Here is a 21,564-nt window from a genome sequence, read left to right on the forward strand (position 1 = left end):
ATTACTTTTTCTTCTAACTTGATGCATTTTCACTGCAATTGCCTACATTAAAAAAAATGTATAATATAATATTTTACTCCGTTCCACATATGAATTCTCTTGAGAAGGTTTTTTTTAACTTTCGAAAAACTTCCTCCCAATATAACGTCCGTTTTCCTTGGATGGAGAGGAGGGAGTGCGTTATAACAAACGTCGACTGGGTTCGAACCCCACAGTGGTGGTCGGCTGAAGTTGGTTTTCTGTGGTTCCCAACTTCAAGGCGCAAATGCGAGCCGATCTCCCTGTTAAAAAAGTTCGCCACAGAGAGCAACAGTCCTACAACGATAAATCATTCAATCATAACACTTCACTCATAATTAGAGAAACTAGTGGCAGATGGCAGCACTACACATAACAAGCATTACAGAGAAACAACAAAACTTCACGTCAGGTTTCACTACACGTACACGCACATTCCCGCATGTACCGATTCGTTGGGGGGTTCCGCGGGGGGGGGGGGGTGGGCGGGGTGCATGTGTGGTGTAGTAGTAGTAGGTAGGGCCTCTAAAAAATGGCTCGGGGATCCATGATGTTCTTAAGTCAGCCACCTCGTTGGGCAATTTGCCTGTTGTGGCGTTGTATTTGTATTTATGATATGTGAAGAAAAACTAGAAACCATTTAATACGTTCAATATAATCACTAACAGTAAGAAAATGATTATTGTGTGTGTGTCTGTATTATTTATTTATAAAATAATATATTTATCGCGTTCCTACCTCTTTATTGGAATTCTATTTTAATTTCCACTGAGACATTCGGAAATTCCAAAACTACTTCTTAAACTTTTCAATTTGGAAATAGATTATACTTGCAAGTGCAGTTCTGTACATTAAAAAAATTAATATTTTAATGGTAGTTTATTTCATTGAGTGTTTAGATAGTATTTCTTTATATAAAATAATCTATTTGTTTTTCATACTCACCATGAATTTTCTATACCGATTACACTAATAACATATAGAAGGAGTTGAATAATTAAATATTATAAGGAGTATGAAAATTACCAAAACGTTTTTCAAACCTAATTTTTGAAGATGGAATGAAAGTTAACATTAAAACGTTATCGAAATCATCATCCCGAATATGTAAAGTCCTCTTTTTTGGGAATTTTTGTATTCGTTTTTCTCCATTCGATTGCATTTACTATGTTTTATTCCCATTATTTAGTTTTTCCAGTTTTCTTCCATATATTCGACTCTCTCTCTCTCTCTCTCTTTTTAAATCTTTCGTATATCCGATTACGGTGACATGAAAAACTTCCCGAAGCTCCGGTTTTTTTTTCTGGAAAAATATTTTGCTCATGTTTTTAAAAGTGGTGGATTTGTCCGGGATTTCTCCAACTTTTAAGTGAAATATTCGAATCGGTTTTCCCTTTAAAAAATCCCAGCCACTCTGAACAGCATAAAATGTACCTTATATATCCATACATTTGCTCATTAAAAACATTTTCTCACAAGATAACATATATGCATACCTGTATCATAGCTGCCAAGTCTCCCGAATTTTTCGGGAATCTCCCGAATTTTAGCTTCATCGCTCGACCTCCCGAAAAGTTCTTAAATCTCCCGAATTTTTACGAAAATCACAAAAAATCCCTAATTGTCTCTAAAAATTCCCTACTTCATTAAAAAATCCCCGCTTATGAAACAATCCCTAAGGAATTTCTTGTGGGGCATGAAGCCTCTTTTTTTCCCCTTTCGAAATGACGTCACCCGTCGTAAATGGGGAAATTCCCTTTTCAAGGAAGTTTTACAAACCCTCTGATGGTAACAAGAAAGTTGTTTGTCTTATCGTGCAGGGAAATGGCTTAGCAGCCAATAGTCCTGGATAATAATTGAAGATTCTAGTGACGCGCATATGGTCAAAATTTCTTTTGTTGAAGTTACGTACGTGCGATATAACAAAGCACGAATAATGATAAGCAAAAACATATTTAATCAATTTTAAAGATACTTATTCCGATGAATTTCCTTTCATCAAACGTTCAAGAAGAGGGCCGACTTTTCCTTTTTGTACAAGTTGTGTTACGGACATAAACATCGGGCATGGAAAGACTGCCATCACTCATGTGAAATGAAAAAAAAACATCAAGCAAGTGTCACAATAAGTCAGTGTTCTTCAAAAATTGACGCTTTTTTCCTTTATCTTCCGATGATTTTGGGGTCATTCGCGCAGAATGTTTGTTCACAGCGTTTCTGATGGAACGCAATATTTATTTTTACATCATTGAAGTTTTTGCCTCCAATTTCACTTGTTTTTTGCGTAGGAATTTTATTCCCAAGGGTTTAACTTCCACGTGTGTAAAATCCCTATTTTAATTTGACTTCAGTAGGGATTTTATTCCCTACGCTTTAACTTTTATGTTTGGAAAATCCCTATTGTATTTATTAGGGAGTGGTTTTAGCATAAAATACGGGTTTGCGCGAAAATCTCCCGAATTTTCATTTTCAAAAGTTGGCAGCTATGCTGTATTCATTTGGATCGGTCCAATAGAAGACGCCAAGAGCGTCTCAGTTTTAATTGTAACCACTCATGTGCAGTCAAACTCGGTTGTAACGATATCGAAGGTTCCGTGAAATTTTGTCGTTATAATTGAGGGGTCTGTTAGAACAGAGGTTGACGTTTCCATGACCTTGACCTTTTTTGACTAAAAATATGATATACTGTGAATGAAGTTGTCATTTTATTGTGATTTGACGAGACCAAATTTTATCGATGAAAATATGAGAAATTGAGATTATAAATATAGGAGCATCGCCAATTCTCTCTAAAAATGTTGCCATTCGACAACGATGTTGTCAATAAATAATTAATAAATAACGTGATCTTTACGTATTCCCAAGGGATCAGCATGATCCGTCCAGGGAATTTGTTAGGTTAGTAGACATCCATGCCCGAACCGGTATTCGAACCCAGATCTGTACAGTGAGAAGCTTGTTCCCTAACCACTTGACTGCCAGGCGGCTGTCCAACGATGCTTATAATTACCCTTGGCGAGAAATGCGGTGCTACATCAAGTCTTCAGCGATTTAAAATGTATTTCACGGAAAAAGATTCAGCATGACAAATAAGTGTGAAATGAAATATCTATAATCATACTCATTATAACGCAATGCAGTTTATAAATTATGAAAATCCGTGATTCCAGTAAAGATTATAAATCGAAGCAAGTTTTGATGGGAAAACGGAACATTCTTATAGAAAAGAAACACGTCGGGAAGAGGAGGGGGGGGGGGGTAATTTTACGGAACAATACGGGAATATCTTGACTATGGCTCATGTCAATGATCACGTCATAGCGTCAAACATGAAATAAATCTTTTCCTATTAGGCTTTAATATAACAAGCAAACGTAGCTCAATGTGATGAGCTCTAATTTTAGCTTTTTCTTAGGAAAATCCCATAAAAATTGGACGCAGATGAGATAAAAAATGTGTTGTTGTATCCGAAATCATTACGTTTCCATCGGCGTTATAAGCAATGAAAATTAACAATATTCTCTATGTGAATCAGCCTCCACCACCAATTATTGGCGTTATAGCTGAGGTGTCATTACAACCGAGGTTGTTATAACCGGTTTTAACTGTATTTAACATATGTTGTGCAAAATTAATATAATTTATTTAATTATTTTGCGCATTCAAAGTATGCATTTCAACAAATAAATAGTTCTTAAAAAAAAGAACAAATAAAACAAAAACAAATTACTGTAAAAATTCTTTGTTCATTTAAATTTTTTTGCTCATTTCTTCTTTCAACCATAAACCATTGTCTCATTACGGTTTATAGACTTTAATTAAACTCGTAATTAATTAGTTTGCGACATTTAAATATTTCATTACAGAAAAAAATGAGAGCAAACAGGTTTTAAAGTTTTAAAACTAAAAACTGCTGTTAATTCTTTTGTTATTGATAATTTTTTACAGTTGAGCGCTTTTTTTTTTTTTGGTTTTCATGGGCCTTGAAAAGCAGAATTTTAAACACCGCAGAAGAGGAATAATAAGAGCATCTCTATCGAGTTTGTTATTTGTAAATACTAATACAGTCGAACTGATATCAACGGTTCTATCACATAATATCCGATTAAGCGGGGGTATTCCATTGTGCGTTGAATAATTCAAGTGCAGTTTGTAAAATGTTTTACGAGGTTTGTTCACAAAAAGTATCCGACCATAATTCCCTGTGCGTGAACCGATAAAGCTAGGCAGGCGTTGTTTGGTGCACATATATGTAAGTAATCTCAGTGTGCGTGCTTGAATTTCTGCCCGCCTGCAGAAGCTGCCAGTTGATTGATGAGGATGTGTAAGTGAGTAGGGTCACAACTAGACGCTTCGTTAACTAGGGCAAGCAAGGGGCGCGGTAGCCCAAGCCGATAAGATACTCGCCTAAAGTGCCAAAGGATGTTTAGAGGTGTCGCGAGTTCGATACCCGGTTCCTCCTTGGGTACACTGGGGTACAACAGAAACGGCGACATAACTGCAGAAAAAATTGCTACCGCAAGGAGTCCCCCCATCGAGGGGTTAGCACGCGAACCAATAAGCCGGCCGTTCGGAATCTGCAATAAATCGTAGGTCCCTGTCTAATTAGCCCTCGTGAACAGAAAATGACCGTGGTGCGACAAAAAATGATCAAATCAGGCAAGCACCCATTTTGTCACGATTCCCCTTATAGTGTTGGAGGATAGGTAAAAGGGTGAAATTTACGCCCGGGGCACCAGAACCGCTTGCTCCCCCCCCCCTATTGCGGCCCTGTGAGTGAGCGCGTATTTTTGATTTTTGACAAAATGACAGAGAAACTTGAACAACACTACTGCATTAAATTTTGTGTGAAGCTTAGTGATTCCCGAGAGGAAACGATCCGCAGGATTCAATAGGCCTTCGGAGATGAGACAATGGACACCACGCCGATAAAGGACTGGTACAACCGAGAAATTTAATTTTCTGGATGTTATGCCGAAACTGATATTTGGAAAGTAAAGTGGCTTGTCTCCCCCGGGAATCGAACCCGGATTCCCTTGTGTACCGGGCAAGTGCGCTGGTACAACCGTATTAAAGAAGGCCGAAAATCAATGGAGAGGGAAACGTTCTGATAGGCCCTCAACATCCAGATGCGGAATCATCGAATCAAGATTAGAAAACTTGCAGACAAGGCGAGCATTAAAATAGAATCCGTTCATTCTATTTCAACTGACGATTTGGGCTTCAGGAGATGCAAAATCATGCTGACCGTTTTCTTTGGCTCCAGTGGTGTGGTTCAGCACGGTGTGTACGCACCGAACGCCACAATCATCACCATGGAGTACAACCAAGAGGTTCTGCGTCGCAATCAGCAGCTCTACCACGATTATGACGCAGTAGCGTTGTTCAAGTTTCTCCTGCTATTTTGTCTAAAACGAAAATGCGACACAGTGATCACTTTTCTTTACATCGGCGGCGGTTTGTCGGCAACTGGCAGCTTCTGCAGGCGGGCAAAAATGCAAGCATACGCATTGGGATTGCCTATATATATATAAAATATGTGCACCAAACAACGCCTCCCTAGCTTTTTCGGTTCACGCGCAAAAAATTATTATCAAATACTTGGGAGAGAAGTAGAGAAATTATACCTGTTTGAGAAGTGGCTAGTGATCTTTGGCCAAAGAGAATACAAACACAAGGAACCATCGTTAAGTTGGCGTACTTTTTTGTGCTAAGTATGGTTGGTGTTTGCAACTGTAACGATCAAAGGAATCTAAATATCGATATTGTAGGTAGCTCAAGCCAATGTCCGAAATTCCATAACACTGGAAGGGTCCACTGGTCGTAACATGTGCACCTACAAACCCTCACATTTTACGGGCTTACTTTAAATATAGCATCACAAGCTGTTTGCAGCCTGTTCGTAATCCTACCATTAGCCCTCTAGGGTTGGGCATAGGGGGTTTGGCTATTTTTAATAGTTATTTCTTACTGATAAAAATAAATACCCCTTAAAATATATTTTGGAGAGGAGGGAAATTACTCTTCAAAAGTGTATTATTTGGATAACATTGGCACGAAAAAGGTTGTTGAAAATATTCTATTAAGCAGGGCATAATCTTTACGAGAGAAATTTTGGTTCCTGAGGATTTTATCCGTTTACCGATTAAGCGAGGCTTGCACACACACACACACACACACACACACACATACTGTAGCAGTTCAAAGATCTAGAATGTGTTCAATGAAATAAATCCATAGTATTAAAAAAGATTCCGATGAATTGTACGTACGGAATTCTGTCAAAAAAACTTTAGGTTTACGAAACACTGTGCAGACTATTGAGACTGGTCCGCGTAATCGATTAATCATGTCGGTTAATCGATGAAGTGCCAATTGCAATTAAAGATTTTAGTTGAATTAATTGACTTGATCAATCCGATTGAAATTCGTGTAAAAGAGTTGTAATTTTAACTCAATTTGTCCAACGAAACCGATTAGATGTCTGAAATTATGTGCCGATGTATAACATATCGGATAAGTGATCATGTTTCGAAAAATTTTCGATTAATCAGTTAATAATTTTAACCGATTCCCAGCCCTACTATAATATTAATGCACAATATTTTACAAAAAATATTTTGAAATCTCAAAGGAAAAATATGCTTTAAATTTTTTTTTCTTCCTAAAACGCTGAATACAATATTTCTTAATAAACCAAAGTCAGGTTTTCATAGTAAAAACTTCAATTCAGATCCCTACCAAAAAAACTACCAAGAGTCTTGAAAAAAAAATAGAAAACTGCAGAAATAAACTTTTATAAAACTAAAAAAATAGAAAAACTAACTGAAACAGAAAACTACGTGATCAATTTTTGTAAATAAAAGGTCTTTTAACATCGGGTATTTTTTTCCAGAAGGAGAACTAGAAGTAAGAAAAGAAGGCAAATTCCTGGGTAATCTGAATCCTGGAAAAGCTTTCGGAGAACTCGCCATACTCTATAATTGCACGAGAACTGCTAGCGTGAGAGGTAAGCGTTCGACATGAATTTTAGTGGAATATTTTCCGTCCGTGTTTACATAAAAATCCCATCTTATTTGTTGAATGACTTTTCTCTATGTATTTTTCAAGCTTTGAGAACTGCGAAGCTCTGGGTTCTAGACCGCAAAGTTTTCCAAAGAATTATGATGAAGACGGGGCTGCAACGTCAACAGGACAATATCAATTTTCTACGGAGGTAACTCGGACTTACAAAAGTTTTATTGAACTCTCGTGACCATAAAAACGTCCTAACTTTCTAGAAAGCAATCAAAACTTGTAAATAACATAATACAGTCAACGCTCGTTATAACGACCATGCACTATTGCGACCGTTTCATTATAACAACCGGTGAGATATAAAACCCAAATATTTTCTATTCATTTTCCAAGTTATTTTCATTGAATATAACGACCAACAAAAACCATTCAATGTAATATAACGTTTAATATGACTCCGCTCCTCCTCTCCTTTGTTTTGTAAAGAAATGCAAAAATTTGTGGCTTTGCGTTTGACTAAATTGTATTTGACCCTTGACGTTAGAGAATTCTGTACATAGGTGCATGCACACATGTAATTATAAAATTTTATTATCATTTTCTTACCTGATACATTCCTACTCCAACTGCTTACATTATAACAAAATGAATAATATAGTTTTTATTCCATCAAAATACGAGTTATGTTTACCGTCTATGGTTCAACTCCATAAAAACGTATTAAAAAGGGGTTTTTTTAGAAAAACAAATGTTAATTGGTGCTGTTAGCATATTTTTAATTAAAAAACACTTCAACAAAATAATTTACTTAATAAGAGTGGATGTTTCTTTAATTAGCTAAAAGGGATGAAATATGCAGCTTGCCTTAATTTTAATATTATTTGTACACAAATATAGTAAAATATTGCTTAGCAAATTGTTTTTACCTTGAAATTATTTCCGATCCCCCTCAATTTTGTGCTATTTTGGAAATCTCTAAATCACGCATACAATTTCAGCAGCTCTCAAAATATAACGCCGACTCTTTCTTGCACAAAAAACGTATTGTACTTTTGTAGCAGTATTTTGTACCGAAATGACACCAAAAGATGTACTTTTTAAAATATAAAAATAAATTAAAATGGGGTTTTTTTTGACCATGTGTTTGCCCAGAGGCGTATGCAGGGGGGTGCTCAGGAGGCTCGTGCCCCACCCCTTCCCCGAAGCTCTCCAAAAATTAGAGAAAACAATTAATATTTCGGTGAAAACATTAAAATATCGAATGAAAATAGCCTTCATATGCAAAAAATTAACCAATTTCTGTTAATTTGATTTTTTTTTCTTAGGTGGTAACTCAAAATTTCTCAGGAAAGCAATTTTTGTCCCCCCCCCCCAAAGGTCGTACGCCCCTGTATTTGCTATGTAAATTCAAATATACACTGAGCAAAGAAGAAGCTAACTTGTTTTCTAACGTTCGATATAACGACCTCCCAATATAACGTCCGTTTTCCGTGAAACGATTGTGGTCGTTATAACGAACATCGACTATATAAGCAATATCAAAAAGACAAACATTCCATTATTGTATTAAATACAAATTCTAAATATCTCGATCTAAAATATCATGAACGCGTATAAAGCCAGTTTGCACTATAAAAGTTTTATAAACTTTTCAAAACTTCTATAGTGTAATCCCGGCCTCAGAAAAAAGAAAATATTCCATTACATCCAATTTTGCTGCATTTTTATTCACGTTAAAATGAGGTTTACTGACGTTTTTCTCCATGGGAAACGGTAACTGACGTCACAGCCGAGATATCCTGACAATCGCGTTTAATTGCGAAAGAAATATTGAAAATCAGACATCTCCTCATTGCAAAGAGGAATGGATTTCAATGGAATATATGAATATTTTCCACAAAAATTAGATATATCCTTCTCAACGAAGTTTCTTACCTTTTCTCCAAAGTTTTAACAATCTGAATTATTTCCTATCATTGAACAGAAAAAGAACTGAACATATTATTTCCAGAAACTTTTTAAAGAATATCTGTTTCCACGAGTGAATATTTCTTCTTTTATTTTTCAAAAATTTATATTATGAACACTTGTGTTTTCCAATTTCATTGATAGTTTAACATTTATTTCCCACTGAATAAGAACCAAAAGATTAAAAGTTTCTCTTCTCTTAGTTATTTAGTTTTAAAAATATGAAGTGTTTTTCTCTCGCCCCGCGAAAAGGATTCCGTATTATTTTTCAACTTTCGAGAAAAATATAATAATTCCCTTGAAATAATAGTAGAAGATGACGTTTTATCTCTTTTGTTTAGTGTTACAATAAGTCGGCTTTGAGTTTATACTTTATGCGGAAATTACAATGGGTGTTTTTTCTTTATTTTTCTGTTTGAAATTTCCTAAAAATATATCGTTTGAAGAAATTCTGCTCATATTACAAGAGTTTTTGTTTCCCTCCGATAAGATTCATTGAAATATATTTTTCAGTATTCTTTATCGATTTTGAAAATTTAAAATCTCTAATACAGTATAATAATTTTTTTTTATTCGATTTTTCAAAAACTTTTTTACGTACTATCATTTTTTTGGTTTCTTTAACTTTCGATAACATATCCAATCGTATTTAATTTTCATCCGATACAGAAAGGAAAAATAAAGATATTAAAGAGTAAAATCTCGAATATCCTGCCTCCGGACTATCCAGCCTAGTCTCTTGGCTCCATGACGGTGCCAAATCTTCGGACCTGTCGCCAAACTTGACTAAGTTTGTCGAAAATTTGGCGATATTTACAGAGGAATGCGTTAATTTTCATTTTTACATAAGAGAATGACTATTTGTAGGTGAAAAATGACATAATTTTTTCGTTACAGTATTTATATTTTTAAACTCCCTTTTTTCTGTAATAAATTTTTAAAACGTACATAAAAAACATTTGTATTATGTATACATTTATGTATAAAGTACTGACCTGTACCAAGAAATCACAAAATATGATTAGGAGTGGTTTTTAGTATTCAAATTGACAGTATGGTGGGGGTAGAAAGAATTCCATTTATAGAACTCCGGTCTATTTGACTTTTCTGTTATTTGATCCATCCTATCACCACTTTAGACCGATAATCCGGATTCTACGGTATTTTAATAAAGCACATATCAGAACATCCAAATAAAATATTTTTTTGCGATGAATTTTTCTAAGTAACACGGCTCATAAATTACATCTGGTTCTCTTCTACACAGGCTATCCCAAATCGTTTGCACATCAGATATCTCTGAACCCGTTGACTATAGAAACATAGGCCTACTTTCTGATACAAAAAGTTTTCAAATGACGTCGTACATTTACTTAAAGTCCTAAAATTTGTTTGAGGGATCATATACATTAAAAAAATAGAGAAATAGACTTTTAATACAGTCTCTGTGCGTATATTCCAAACTCTGCTACGAAAAGCTTAGCTGGAAGAAATCTCGTCAACGGGGTGCGTTCCGGTAGAGTTCTTGCGTTCATTCATTCAGTCAGTTCCCCTGTGCTAAAGTTTCCAATTATCGAAATGTAGATCCCGCGCTGAGAAGCCATCTGCAAAAAGTTTCGTATTTTTGAATGCATTCATGGAGATAAAAATCACCATGTGTTTTGGCAACTTATCACTTTGTTGGGAAGTTTTCATTGATTCAAAAGCTGTCATTTTTAGAGACTGTACACAATTTGAATGAACTCGACCATTTAATTTTTTTTTCACAACTAAAAGTAATTACATATTTTTTGGTAATTATTTCGACAAAATTTCGTCAAAATAAATTTTGACAATTTATTCTGACAATCACAGAATTTTTACAACTTTCAATTTAATTAAAGTGTTTAACAATTTACTAACCACACCTTTTTTAGGTCCATCTTTTTTTCAGCCACCTCGTTGAGCATTTTGTCTGTTGTGGCCTTTGTATTTGTACACCCTCAATCATTGGCGATAAATACTGAAAACTTCAAAGTCAAATATCTCCGTTGATATTGCATTTTTGAAAGTATGTAATGTTTTTTTGTGAATGACTTCTCAGTGCCGCATTTACATTTCACTAATTGGAAGTTTTAGAGCGCAGGCTCCATCTGCATAACAAATTAATTTTTCCATTATTTTCATGTACCGACTCCTTGGAAAATTTGAGACATTTTGAGGAACCACACTTTATTTGAAAACTTTTTTTTGTAAGTGAAAGTATGTTTCATAAAGGCAATGGTTACAGAGATATCTCCGTGCAAACAATTTAGGACAGCCTATAAATATTTATATTGAAAGCAATATGATATTTTTTTAAATATGTATGAAATGTTAAATTAATAACATTCAATTCATGTGTAAACTAGGGTAGGGCTAACTGAGTAAAAAAATACGTAAAAAAATAATTACACTATTAAATTATTTATTATCAGTGTTATATCGGAATTATTTTTTTTAAAAATTTCGGAATGTTATTATCACTTCGGATGTCGCAAAATAATCTCAAATCTCACAAAACTTAATTATCTGTGTTTACGGAGAACAAAATTTATTAAAAAATTGAATTTTGAGAAAAATAGATTATTTTCATGAATAATTTAACATTTCGATACGTAATGATTGCTAATACTTTTTTCTAATTAATGCAAATCAACAGAAAATTCTTCTGTTTTAGTAAAAATTTTAATTCACTGAAGACTCATCAATGAATATTCATGCGAAATGTTTATAAAAATATTAATGTTTCAAGAGCAGTTCACCGAGAGAGATATTTAATTACAGAACCAATTGTGTCCGAATAATGGCATACTATATATATATAATAAACAAGGCTAATTTTTCATGCGTGTACCATTCAATTCATATTCAAATCAGATGTTTAAAATTCACGCTATAGAAAAACACGTTTATAGAAATCAGTTTTCTACCATTTTCTTTACTTTCAGGAGATTTCGCTATCCGAATAAAAGTAAATATTCTTTGGAGTAGAATGAATCAATATGTTACGTTAAACGCGAAAAACTCCGGTTATTATAGCTAAATAACAACTTTTTTTTTTTCGGACGTTGAGTCCCCCCTGTGTTCTCGAATCTAAAATAATCAAATGTTGCTCCGAGCTATTAAATATTGAAATCTCACCATCCGATATCGATCATTGCCATAGACTTGGATCCAAAAGAAGCCCTGGATCCAGACTTTCAATTATTAAATTAAACAAATTCAAAATAAAATCTGAAATTTAAAAAAAAACTTCTATAATTTTAAAGACAGCTGCTTTTCAGTTTCCGAGGACATTTTACCTGAGACATGCAGACTGTGAGGTCAAATATTTTGCTGCCTTGATACAATATTGTTACGAAGGGTAGAATTTGAAAAGGCTTGGTTATGGCATGCAAGATTCGCGTGGGATGCGATTGTGATAATAGAAGAATGAGATTCTAAATGGACTCGGACAGTAGAACTCGAAGGAAGAAGACGTTCGGAAGGCTGCTCTAGTTAAGCCGTAGTTTTAGCAGTTCATGTAAACCGTTCATGGTGGCCGTGTCAGCCACCTCGTTGGTTTATCAGCCACCTCGTTGGGCATTTTGCCTGTTGTGGCGTTGTATTTGTATTTGTATAAAAGCCAGTATTTGTTCTCGAATCCTCGTTCATGTGATTGTCTACCCATGTTCAAGTCCTCGGTGAAGAACCCTGGAGAGATCCGCGCGACGGAACGAATCTGGTTACTAGAGGTTCGACGAGTGACCCGGCGGCGCGACGCGACAGTTTATCTGGTATCCCAACATTAATGACATCTCTCCTATCTCCCAATCTCTTTCTAGAACTAACCCCCCCCCCACTTTGACCTCTCTCCTTCTTCCTCCTCCGTCCACCCGCGAAGAGCATTCCCTTAGTTCCCGCTTGAGGTATCTCAAAAACAAAACCCCTTCAGAATCGGAACCATGAACACAAGAAGTATAATCAATAAAATTGATTCCTTCAAATCCATTCTATTAATTCATTATCCAAAATTTTTAGCTGTCATTGAAACATGGCTAAATAACATCAGCAATTCCGAAATTTTACCTCCAAACTATTCTGTTTTGCGCAAAGACAGAAACTTCCGGAGGGGTGGTGTCGCCCTCGTCTTCAGAAGCGCTATCCCTCTCAATTAAATCCCCCCCTCGTGGATTTCAATTTAGAGATCGTTGGTGCTGAATGGCGTTATTCCAACTGCACCCCATAGCCATTTTTCCCCTTTACTTAATTCCTGCACCAGATCTTAACTGCTTCATAGAACTTGAATCAATTCTAGATATTTTTTTCAACTCTCACATCATAATTATTGCCTGCGATTGGAATTTATACGGAATAGATTGGCATGAAATGCAGGCCCTTTCCAGGCAATCACAGCATCAACAATAGTGTTATATTTTTTCGCTCAAGTTTAATCTCGTCCAAACCCTTTTAGAACCAAATGGAATATCCAACCACTCTAGCTCTACTTTAGATTTAATAGCTCTTTCCAACGAAATTTCGGTATCTGATTTCTCTGTTCTTGATGGTTGTTCTGACCACAAAGCTCCCTTTGTTAATTTTTTCCTTCATCACACTATTCCTTCCTTTAAACTTAATACTAAACTTAATTTTAAAAAAGCCAACTTTCCTCTTATGCAAAACATCCTTCGTACGCATCCCCCTTATTTTATCTCCTCTTCCTCTAACGACATCCATTCTCTCTGGAGTTACTTCAAAGCTGTAACCGGTTTGAGCAAAACCGGTTTTTTGGGTGTGGCTACGGAAAATCAACCATTAAAATCGCCCGCTCTGTGCTAGCCACACTCAAGGGAACCGGTTTTGCGCAGCTCGAAATCGTGCAGTTTGGCCAGTGTGGACCCGGCGCGAAATTTCACACAAATCAGGTATCTATTATTTCTCAATCATGTTTGGTTCTCTCACTATAAGCCGTTACTTTTGTACACCCTTTAGCCTCGAACACTCATCATAACAACAATATAGTAGTCATAAGACAAGAAATTCCCTTTGGTCATGTCCTGAAGTCACCCTGTTCCTGAACCTTGAAAAACTGATTGAACTTCTAACCCTAGAAATAATAAAAAATTGCAATAAATACTTTCAGATAAAGATAATGTTATTTCTGTGATATTCGGTGTATTATTATTTCTTCTTTTTTTCCAAACAAAGCTGAAACAAACTTTTCCGATGGTTCTTTCCCTTTTTTACGATTATAGGCGTTATCGAGACGGAAATTGTCTTTTCCAAGGTAAACTGAAAAGTATTTCTTCCGTAATTAAAGTTTACTCGCACTTTGTGCCTTTCACGTACACACGCAAAAAAAAAAAAAAATAAATAAATAAACGAAATAAAATATCTTCTACTCGTGTTTCTTTTCCTTCAACACATTCCAATCTACTAAAGTGCAAAGATACTAAAGGATTTCCGTAAACTTTAGACGTCAATGCTTCCTGAACAACATAGACATCATGTGAATACGAATTTTTTTTGGATATTATACAGTATATTGAATCGAATTATCACCTGAAAAGCTTTCCGATTAAAAAAGTTGTGATTTAAAAGGAGAAAGCTGAGAGATTGTGACTTTCATAGATTCTATCAAGAGAGAAAAACTCTAAAAACCTGTAGGAGATCGTAGATAGATAAATAAAATACAAGGTGTTCCATAAGTTCGTAAAACTTCCTTTGTTGATTCCAACTTAAATATAATAAGTAGTTAATTTAAATCGTGCGTGAAAGAGAGAGAGAAAGAGAAACGTTTTATGCAAAGAAACTTAGTCTGAAGGGTCATCCTGCGTGTGTGGATCCCTTGCAATGTTTCTAACAATGGCGGTCTACACTTCACTGTCAAAAAATTTTCTCAGTTCTTGAAGTCAACAGTATAATTTTCAACAGTCAAATTCAGTATAAATTTGTGAAAATGTTGTCCATATTTGCAATTAAACTGATTCTATGTTCATGTTATCAGAATCAATAGTTTTGATGGGAAATTGATGCCGTTAACATCACACGCACACAACTTCCATCACCTCACAAACTGGCATACTTTCTTCAAGATACAACCTACAGTGTTCGAAAAACGTTGAGAATAAAATGAAGCCCTAGAACTGACACCATCCTGGGTCCGTGTGTCCCCCTCGTAGTCTTGGGATCCGGGATACACGCGTGAGAATTAAGTGAAGGGGAACACCGACAACTAGTGAAGACATAAAGCTGCTAAATTTAGGGTATCTCATAAATCCGTGAATAGATTAAAAATTCATAAAAATCTAAACAATTTGTATATTTCAACGCGAAAAAACTATGCACATGAAGGGGAAATTCCCCCCCCCCTTTTCTTCGGTGAAGAAAAAATTGGTTCAAATTTTTATCGATAGAAGGCACTGCATGAAAGCCGGGAAGAGTGATTGAACCTAACCCTTTCTTCAATATATTCTGGGTCCGAAACGTTCGTGAAGTTTCAACCGGTGATTCATGGCTGAGGTAAAAAAAAACTTTAGCAACAGTCGTTACCCACAAATATCAACATCACTCTGAAAACCTTATATGAGCACCACACACTAATAGTAAAATTCAAAAGTGATCCGTTAATCGTACACCCTCCATTTTATTGGACTTTGATTTGCACGTTTCTAGGATTTTCTATTGTGCCCTTTATTGGCAAAAATATGAACTAAATTTTTTTTTCTGTGCTAAAAAAAATCCTTTCCCCCTTCCCCTTCGTGAGAATGACGTTTTCGCAAACCACATCAAAATTCCATTCCCGCATCAAAAATCAAATCATCCAATTCCTTCAATTTTTATGAACTTTTGAATTATTTACGAATTTATGGGACACCCTGTGGATCACGGCCAAAAAAAAAAGAACTCATGGTTTTATACTCGTCGTCCCCAAATTTGTGAAAAATTTCATCGGTGACACCCCGTTTTGGCAAGAAATTCTATTTGCAAAGTGATGTTTAATTATACAAATACAACGTCACAACAGGCAAATTGCCCAACGAGGTGGCTGACTTAAGAACATCATGGATCCCCAAGCCATTTTTTGGAGGCCCTACCTACTACTGCTACACCACACATGCACCCCGCCCGCGGAACCCCCAACGAATTTGTACATGCGGGAATGTGCATGTACGTGTAGTGCAACCTGACGTAAAGTTTGTTTCTGTGTAATGCTTGTTATGTGTAGTGCTGCCATCTGCCACCAGTTTTTCTAACTATGCGTGAAGTGTTATGATTGAATGATTTATCGTTGTAGGACTGTTGCTCTCTGTGGCGAGACTTTTTAACGGGGAGATCGGCTCGCATTTGCGCCTTGAAGTTGGGAACCACAGAAAACCAACTTCAGCCGACCACCACTATGGGGTTTGAACCCGGATCCTCGCATCGCGAGTTCGTCACTATAACCACTCGACCACCACAGCGGCTCCATCAATTATGCAATTGATGGAATAAATAAGAATATATAAATTGCTTAAAAAAATTAACGAATGTTTTTAATTAAAGATATTTGAAAAAGGACACGCGGAAATACAAATTATTATGGAAATATTCTTATTATATTACGGATATTTTCTATGCAAACATTGAACTTTTCTTGTTGATGGGGTTTTTTCACACATGATGAACCTAATCTAAAAATGTATTCATTATTCGGTAAACATTTTTAATATTTCTTCATAAAGAAAAACTGGCAGCAAGCACGAATCATCTAATGCAGGTTCTCATAATTGATTTTGTTTTAATTAAACGTATGACTAGGGCAAGAGGATCAATTTTTCATTTGGAAAAAAATATTATTTTTCCCAAAGAAGGTATTTGTGCTTTATTTTTCATTTGTTGTATAGAGTGAATTAAATTATTAAAGGTAAATATATTATCATCCACGCGCGCGTGTGTAGTTTCAATATAATTTTATGTCGCAATAATAAATTATGGTGGGATTAAATCCCGATTCATTATATACTCCAAATTTATTTTATTTACTAGCTATAATACCCGGCGTTGCCCGGGTTTTCTTCAGTAAGGCTTTTTGAATCACGTGATATCTCCCTCTTTCTTTGACGGACATGCAAACCGTGTCTAATAGTTAACCAATATGGTGACTTCCTGCGCGACTCATGAAATAAATAAATCCAGATTTAAAGAAACGTAGAAATGAATATATTTTTTCCTCTTTTTTAAGGGGCGCTATGTATTTCTATCCTCTCCCCCCCCCCCCCCGAACTTCAAGTTATCCATCTGCCAGTTTCAGCTTTCAAAAATGCTTCAAAAATGAATTTTTTCGATGTACTTTTTACGGGCCCGTAATTTTAAAACATCCTAAACTATATGAATTTATGCAGTTGAATATTAAAAGACAATACGGAGGCATTAATTTTCATGCTTGAGCAGATATAAATAAAAAGTTGAAATCAATGTTATTGCTCGAATATCCAACTCAAAAGTAGGTCCGGCTAATTACTTCATATTTGATCTCCTGGGCTTCGTATATCTCTAAGCGAACTCAACATTTTAAAAATCGGGAATTTAAATCAATTTTTAAAATTATTGATATGGTGGAAAATCCACTAAATTTCCGCATTTCTACAGTAAAATCGGCAGTTTTCACACTGATTTCTATGGGGATCATCCTTTGTCTGACCCTCAAAGTGATGCTGATGATGATTGTGGCGTCTATTCAAAAAGCCTCATTACTGAGAGAACTGAAAAATTTACAAACCATTACAAAAGCATAAACTATTATACATATATACAAACAGGATTAGAGAAGTGACAAACCATTGTAAAGTCATATATACGTCTGAAACGCATTGCTAGGGAACCACGGTAACCAAAGTAAACGTTCCGAAAGTGATTGTTGAGGCCCAAAAACCATTGTTGCCCGACAGTTTTTCGCCCATTTGGGGCATTTGCCCTGGTCTGACGAAATTTTAAAGTAGCCTATCGTTCAAGTCGGGTCCCATTTGGTATATATGCAAAATTTGGCGACGATCGAACTGAAATTGTAGATTTGTATAGAGAACATACACACACAGACAGAAAATCAATTTTATATATATAGACTAGCTATAATACCCGGCGCTGCCCGGGTTTTCTTCAATAAGGCTGTTAGAAACACGTGATATCTCCCTCTTTCTTTGAGGGATATGCAAACCGTGTCTAAGTTAACCAATATGGCGACGTCCTGCGCGACTCATGAAAGAAATAAATCTAAATTTAAAGAAACGTAGAAATGAATAGTCCCCCCCCCCTTTTTTTTATGGGTGTTAGGTATTTCGATTCCCTCCCCCTGAACTTCAAGTTATCTATTTCTGCCTGTTTGAGCTTCCAAAAATGCTTAATTAAAGCTGTGGAATTTTTTCGATGCACTTTACGGGGCCCATAACTAATTTTAAAAACATCCTAAACTATATGAATTTATGCAAATAAATATCAAAAGACAATACGGAGAACTTAATTTTCATGCTTGAGAAGATATAAATAAAAAGTTGAAATCAATGTTATTACATGGATATCAAACTCAAAAGTAGATCTGGCAAATTATTCATATTTTTAATTTTCTGGGCTTCGTATCTCCAAGTGAATTCAATATTTCAAAAATCGAGAATTCAATTTAATTTTTAAAATTATTGATGTGGCAGGGAATCCACCCCCCCCCCCCACTAAATTTCCGTATTTATGCAGTTAAATCGGCAATTTTAATAGTGATTTCTATGAGGATCACCCTTTTCCTGACCCTCAAAGCGATGATGGTGATGATTATGACGTCTATTCAAAAAGCCTCATTACTGAGAGTATTGAAAATGTGGCAAACCATTATAAAGGCATAAACTATTATACATAACTGGCAGCATTAAAGAAGTGACAAACCATTGTAAAGGCATATACACGCCTTAAACGCTTTGCTAGGAAACCACGGTAACCAAAGTAAACGTTCGGAAAGTGATTGTTGAGGCCCAAAGACCATTGTTGCCCTACGGTTTTTTGTCCCTTTGGGGCATTTGCCCTGCTCTGAGGAAATTTTAAAGTAGCCTATCGTTCAAGTCGGGTTCCATTTGGTATACATGCAAAATTTGGCGACGATCGATCTAAAATTATAGATTTGTATAGAGAACATACACACACACACACACAGACACACACACAGACACACACACAGAAAATCAATTTTATATATATAGATAGACTAGCTATAATACCCGGCGCTGCCCGGGTTTTCTTCAATGAGGCTGTTTTGGATCACGTTATATCTCCCTCTCTTTTTCTTGAGGGATATACAAACCGCGTCCAAGTTAACCAATATGGCGACCTGCGCGAAATAAACAAATATAGATTTACACAGAAACGTAGAAATGAATATATATTTTTTTCTTTTTTTAAGGGGCGCTAGGTATTCCGATCCCCCCCCCCCCGAACTTCTAGTTATCCATCTGTCTGTTCCAGCTTCCAAAAATCCTTAGTTAAAGCTGTGGAATTTTTTCGATGCACTTTTCACGGGCTCATAACTAATTTTAAAATATCCTAACCCACATGAATTTATGCAAATAAATATCAAAAGAGACAATACGGAGGCATTAATTTTCATACTTGAGAAGATATAAATGAAATCAATGATATTGCTCGAATATCCAACTCAAAAGTATAGGTTTGGCTAATTACTTCGTATTTAATCTCCTGGGCTACGTATATCTCTAAGCGAACTGAATATTTCAAAAATCGAGAATTCAATATAATTTTTAAAATTATTGATGGGGCGGAAAATCCCACTAATTTCCGCATTTCTACAGTAAAATCGACAATTTTAGCACTGATTTCTATGAGGATCACCCTTTTCCTGACTTTCAAAGCGATGCTGATGATGATTATGACGTCTATTCAAAAAGTCTCATTACTGAGAGTATATTGAAAATGTGGCAAACCATTATAAAAGCATAAACTATTATACATATACTAACAGGATTAAAGAAGTGACAAACCATTGTAAAGGCATATACACGTCTGAAACGCATTGCTAGGGAACCACGGTAACCAAAGTAAACGTTCGGAAAGTGATTGTTGAGGCCGAGAAAGCATTGTTGCCGGACAGTTTTCTGCCCATTTGGGGCACTTGCCCTGCTCTGACGAAATTTTAAAGTAGCCTATCGTTCAAGTCGGGTCCCATTTGGTATATATGCAAAATTTGGCGACGATCGATCTAAAATTGTAGATTTGTATAGAGAACATACACACACAGACACACACACAGAAAATCAATTTTATATATATAGATTATTATAAATAAATAAAATAAATTTGTAAATGAAACACCAAATTTATTTTATTTTCTTTCATTGTTAATGATTTAGCTCTACTTATTTCTTTTATTTTCACTGCAGTGTTCCGTTGCTTAAAAATTTACGAAATGAAGTGTTGGCGAAAATGGCAGATGTTCTGGAGGTGGTGAGTATTGGCGTGTTTTTCCGTCGAATTTCGGGTAACCTGACCGCCCAAAAAGTTCAAGAAAAAAAATTGTATCCTACTGAAGTAGATATGTTATGAAATAATAAAATAGTGCAAAAAATGATTGATAATTAGAAATTATTTACCAGAGGCGCATGTACGGTTAAATACAGCGCTCAGTGCACGCGAATTCTAAGGAAAGATTGCGATCCGTTGCTTTTGCAATCTAGTGGTCTAGGACTAGATTCATCCGGCAATTGAGAGGACAGGAGGTTCGATTCCCCCAAAAGCAGTTGAATTTTCTTTCTTTCCTAAATTCATCTTCGCATCCCACAGCTGTTAAACACCTTCGTAAGTACAGAGTGCCCCACAATTGACTGACGTGTTTTCAAAATGGGATAGAGCAAAGAAACGGCGACATTCTTGCGTAATGTAAATATGCAAAGTCAGCAATTTCAGCTCCGTCATTCATGTTGCAAGGAGTTGTTGTATGGTAATTAAAATAAAACCCAGTTATAGGATAAGCACATAGTCGAATCATTTTAGAAGGGGGAGAAAGTGATTTTGTTCCTTAAACACGGGACGCATCTCCTCCGACGGAAAATGACACGGGCATCAAAAATGGTCCGAGAAGGAAAGAGTTGTCCTGCTCAAAAAATTATGAAAAAAATGTAAGTACACCCAGAAACGCTTAAAAATAAAAATTACCGACGGATTGCAAGCCGCCAAAAATTATTAAAGATGACAACAGTTTTCTACTCGTCGCTTCTTGGCGATATCTATAGGAAAAACTTATTTCCACTCTTTCACGCATTCTAGCTCCCCCTTTTCTTTCTTTTCTTTTCTCTTCGTGCTGTATACCTTAGGGCAGCGGTTCTGAACCGGTGCTCCGTATGAACTTCCCAGGGGCTCCGCGGCCACTTGAGGATTTTTTATTTTATTTTTATTTAACAATAACCCCAGAAGGCATGAAATGCACTTATACCGGAAGGAAAAAAAAAATAATAGTCAGTACGGGAAGCACTTCGCATACGGAATCAGGTCGAAATCCCCAATAGTGGAAGCAAATCTTGCGTAGGA

General features: G+C 35.8%; 1 protein-coding gene across 4 annotated transcripts in view; it reads left to right on the top strand.

Moving 5' to 3' along the window:
* Positions 1-21,564, top strand: part of LOC149064902 (cGMP-dependent protein kinase, isozyme 1-like) — a 209,588-nt gene that overhangs the window by 128,733 nt on the left and 59,291 nt on the right. For 3 of the 4 annotated variants that reach the window (XM_089254836.1, XM_089254834.1, XM_089254838.1), the window contains exons 4-6: positions 6,914-7,027; positions 7,129-7,234; positions 20,421-20,484. In XM_089254836.1, the coding sequence (XP_089110962.1) occupies positions 6,914-7,027; positions 7,129-7,234; positions 20,421-20,484 (284 nt within the window). The remainder of the gene's footprint in view (positions 1-6,913; positions 7,028-7,128; positions 7,235-20,420; positions 20,485-21,564) is intronic. The other variant, XM_089254837.1, reaches the window with a different exon arrangement.

Source organism: Pholcus phalangioides, unplaced genomic scaffold, assembly GCF_987345545.1.
Source record: "Pholcus phalangioides strain wild (caught in Gottingen) unplaced genomic scaffold, Ppha-v1.0 ptg000042l_1, whole genome shotgun sequence".
Lineage (NCBI taxonomy): Eukaryota > Metazoa > Arthropoda > Arachnida > Araneae > Pholcidae > Pholcus > Pholcus phalangioides.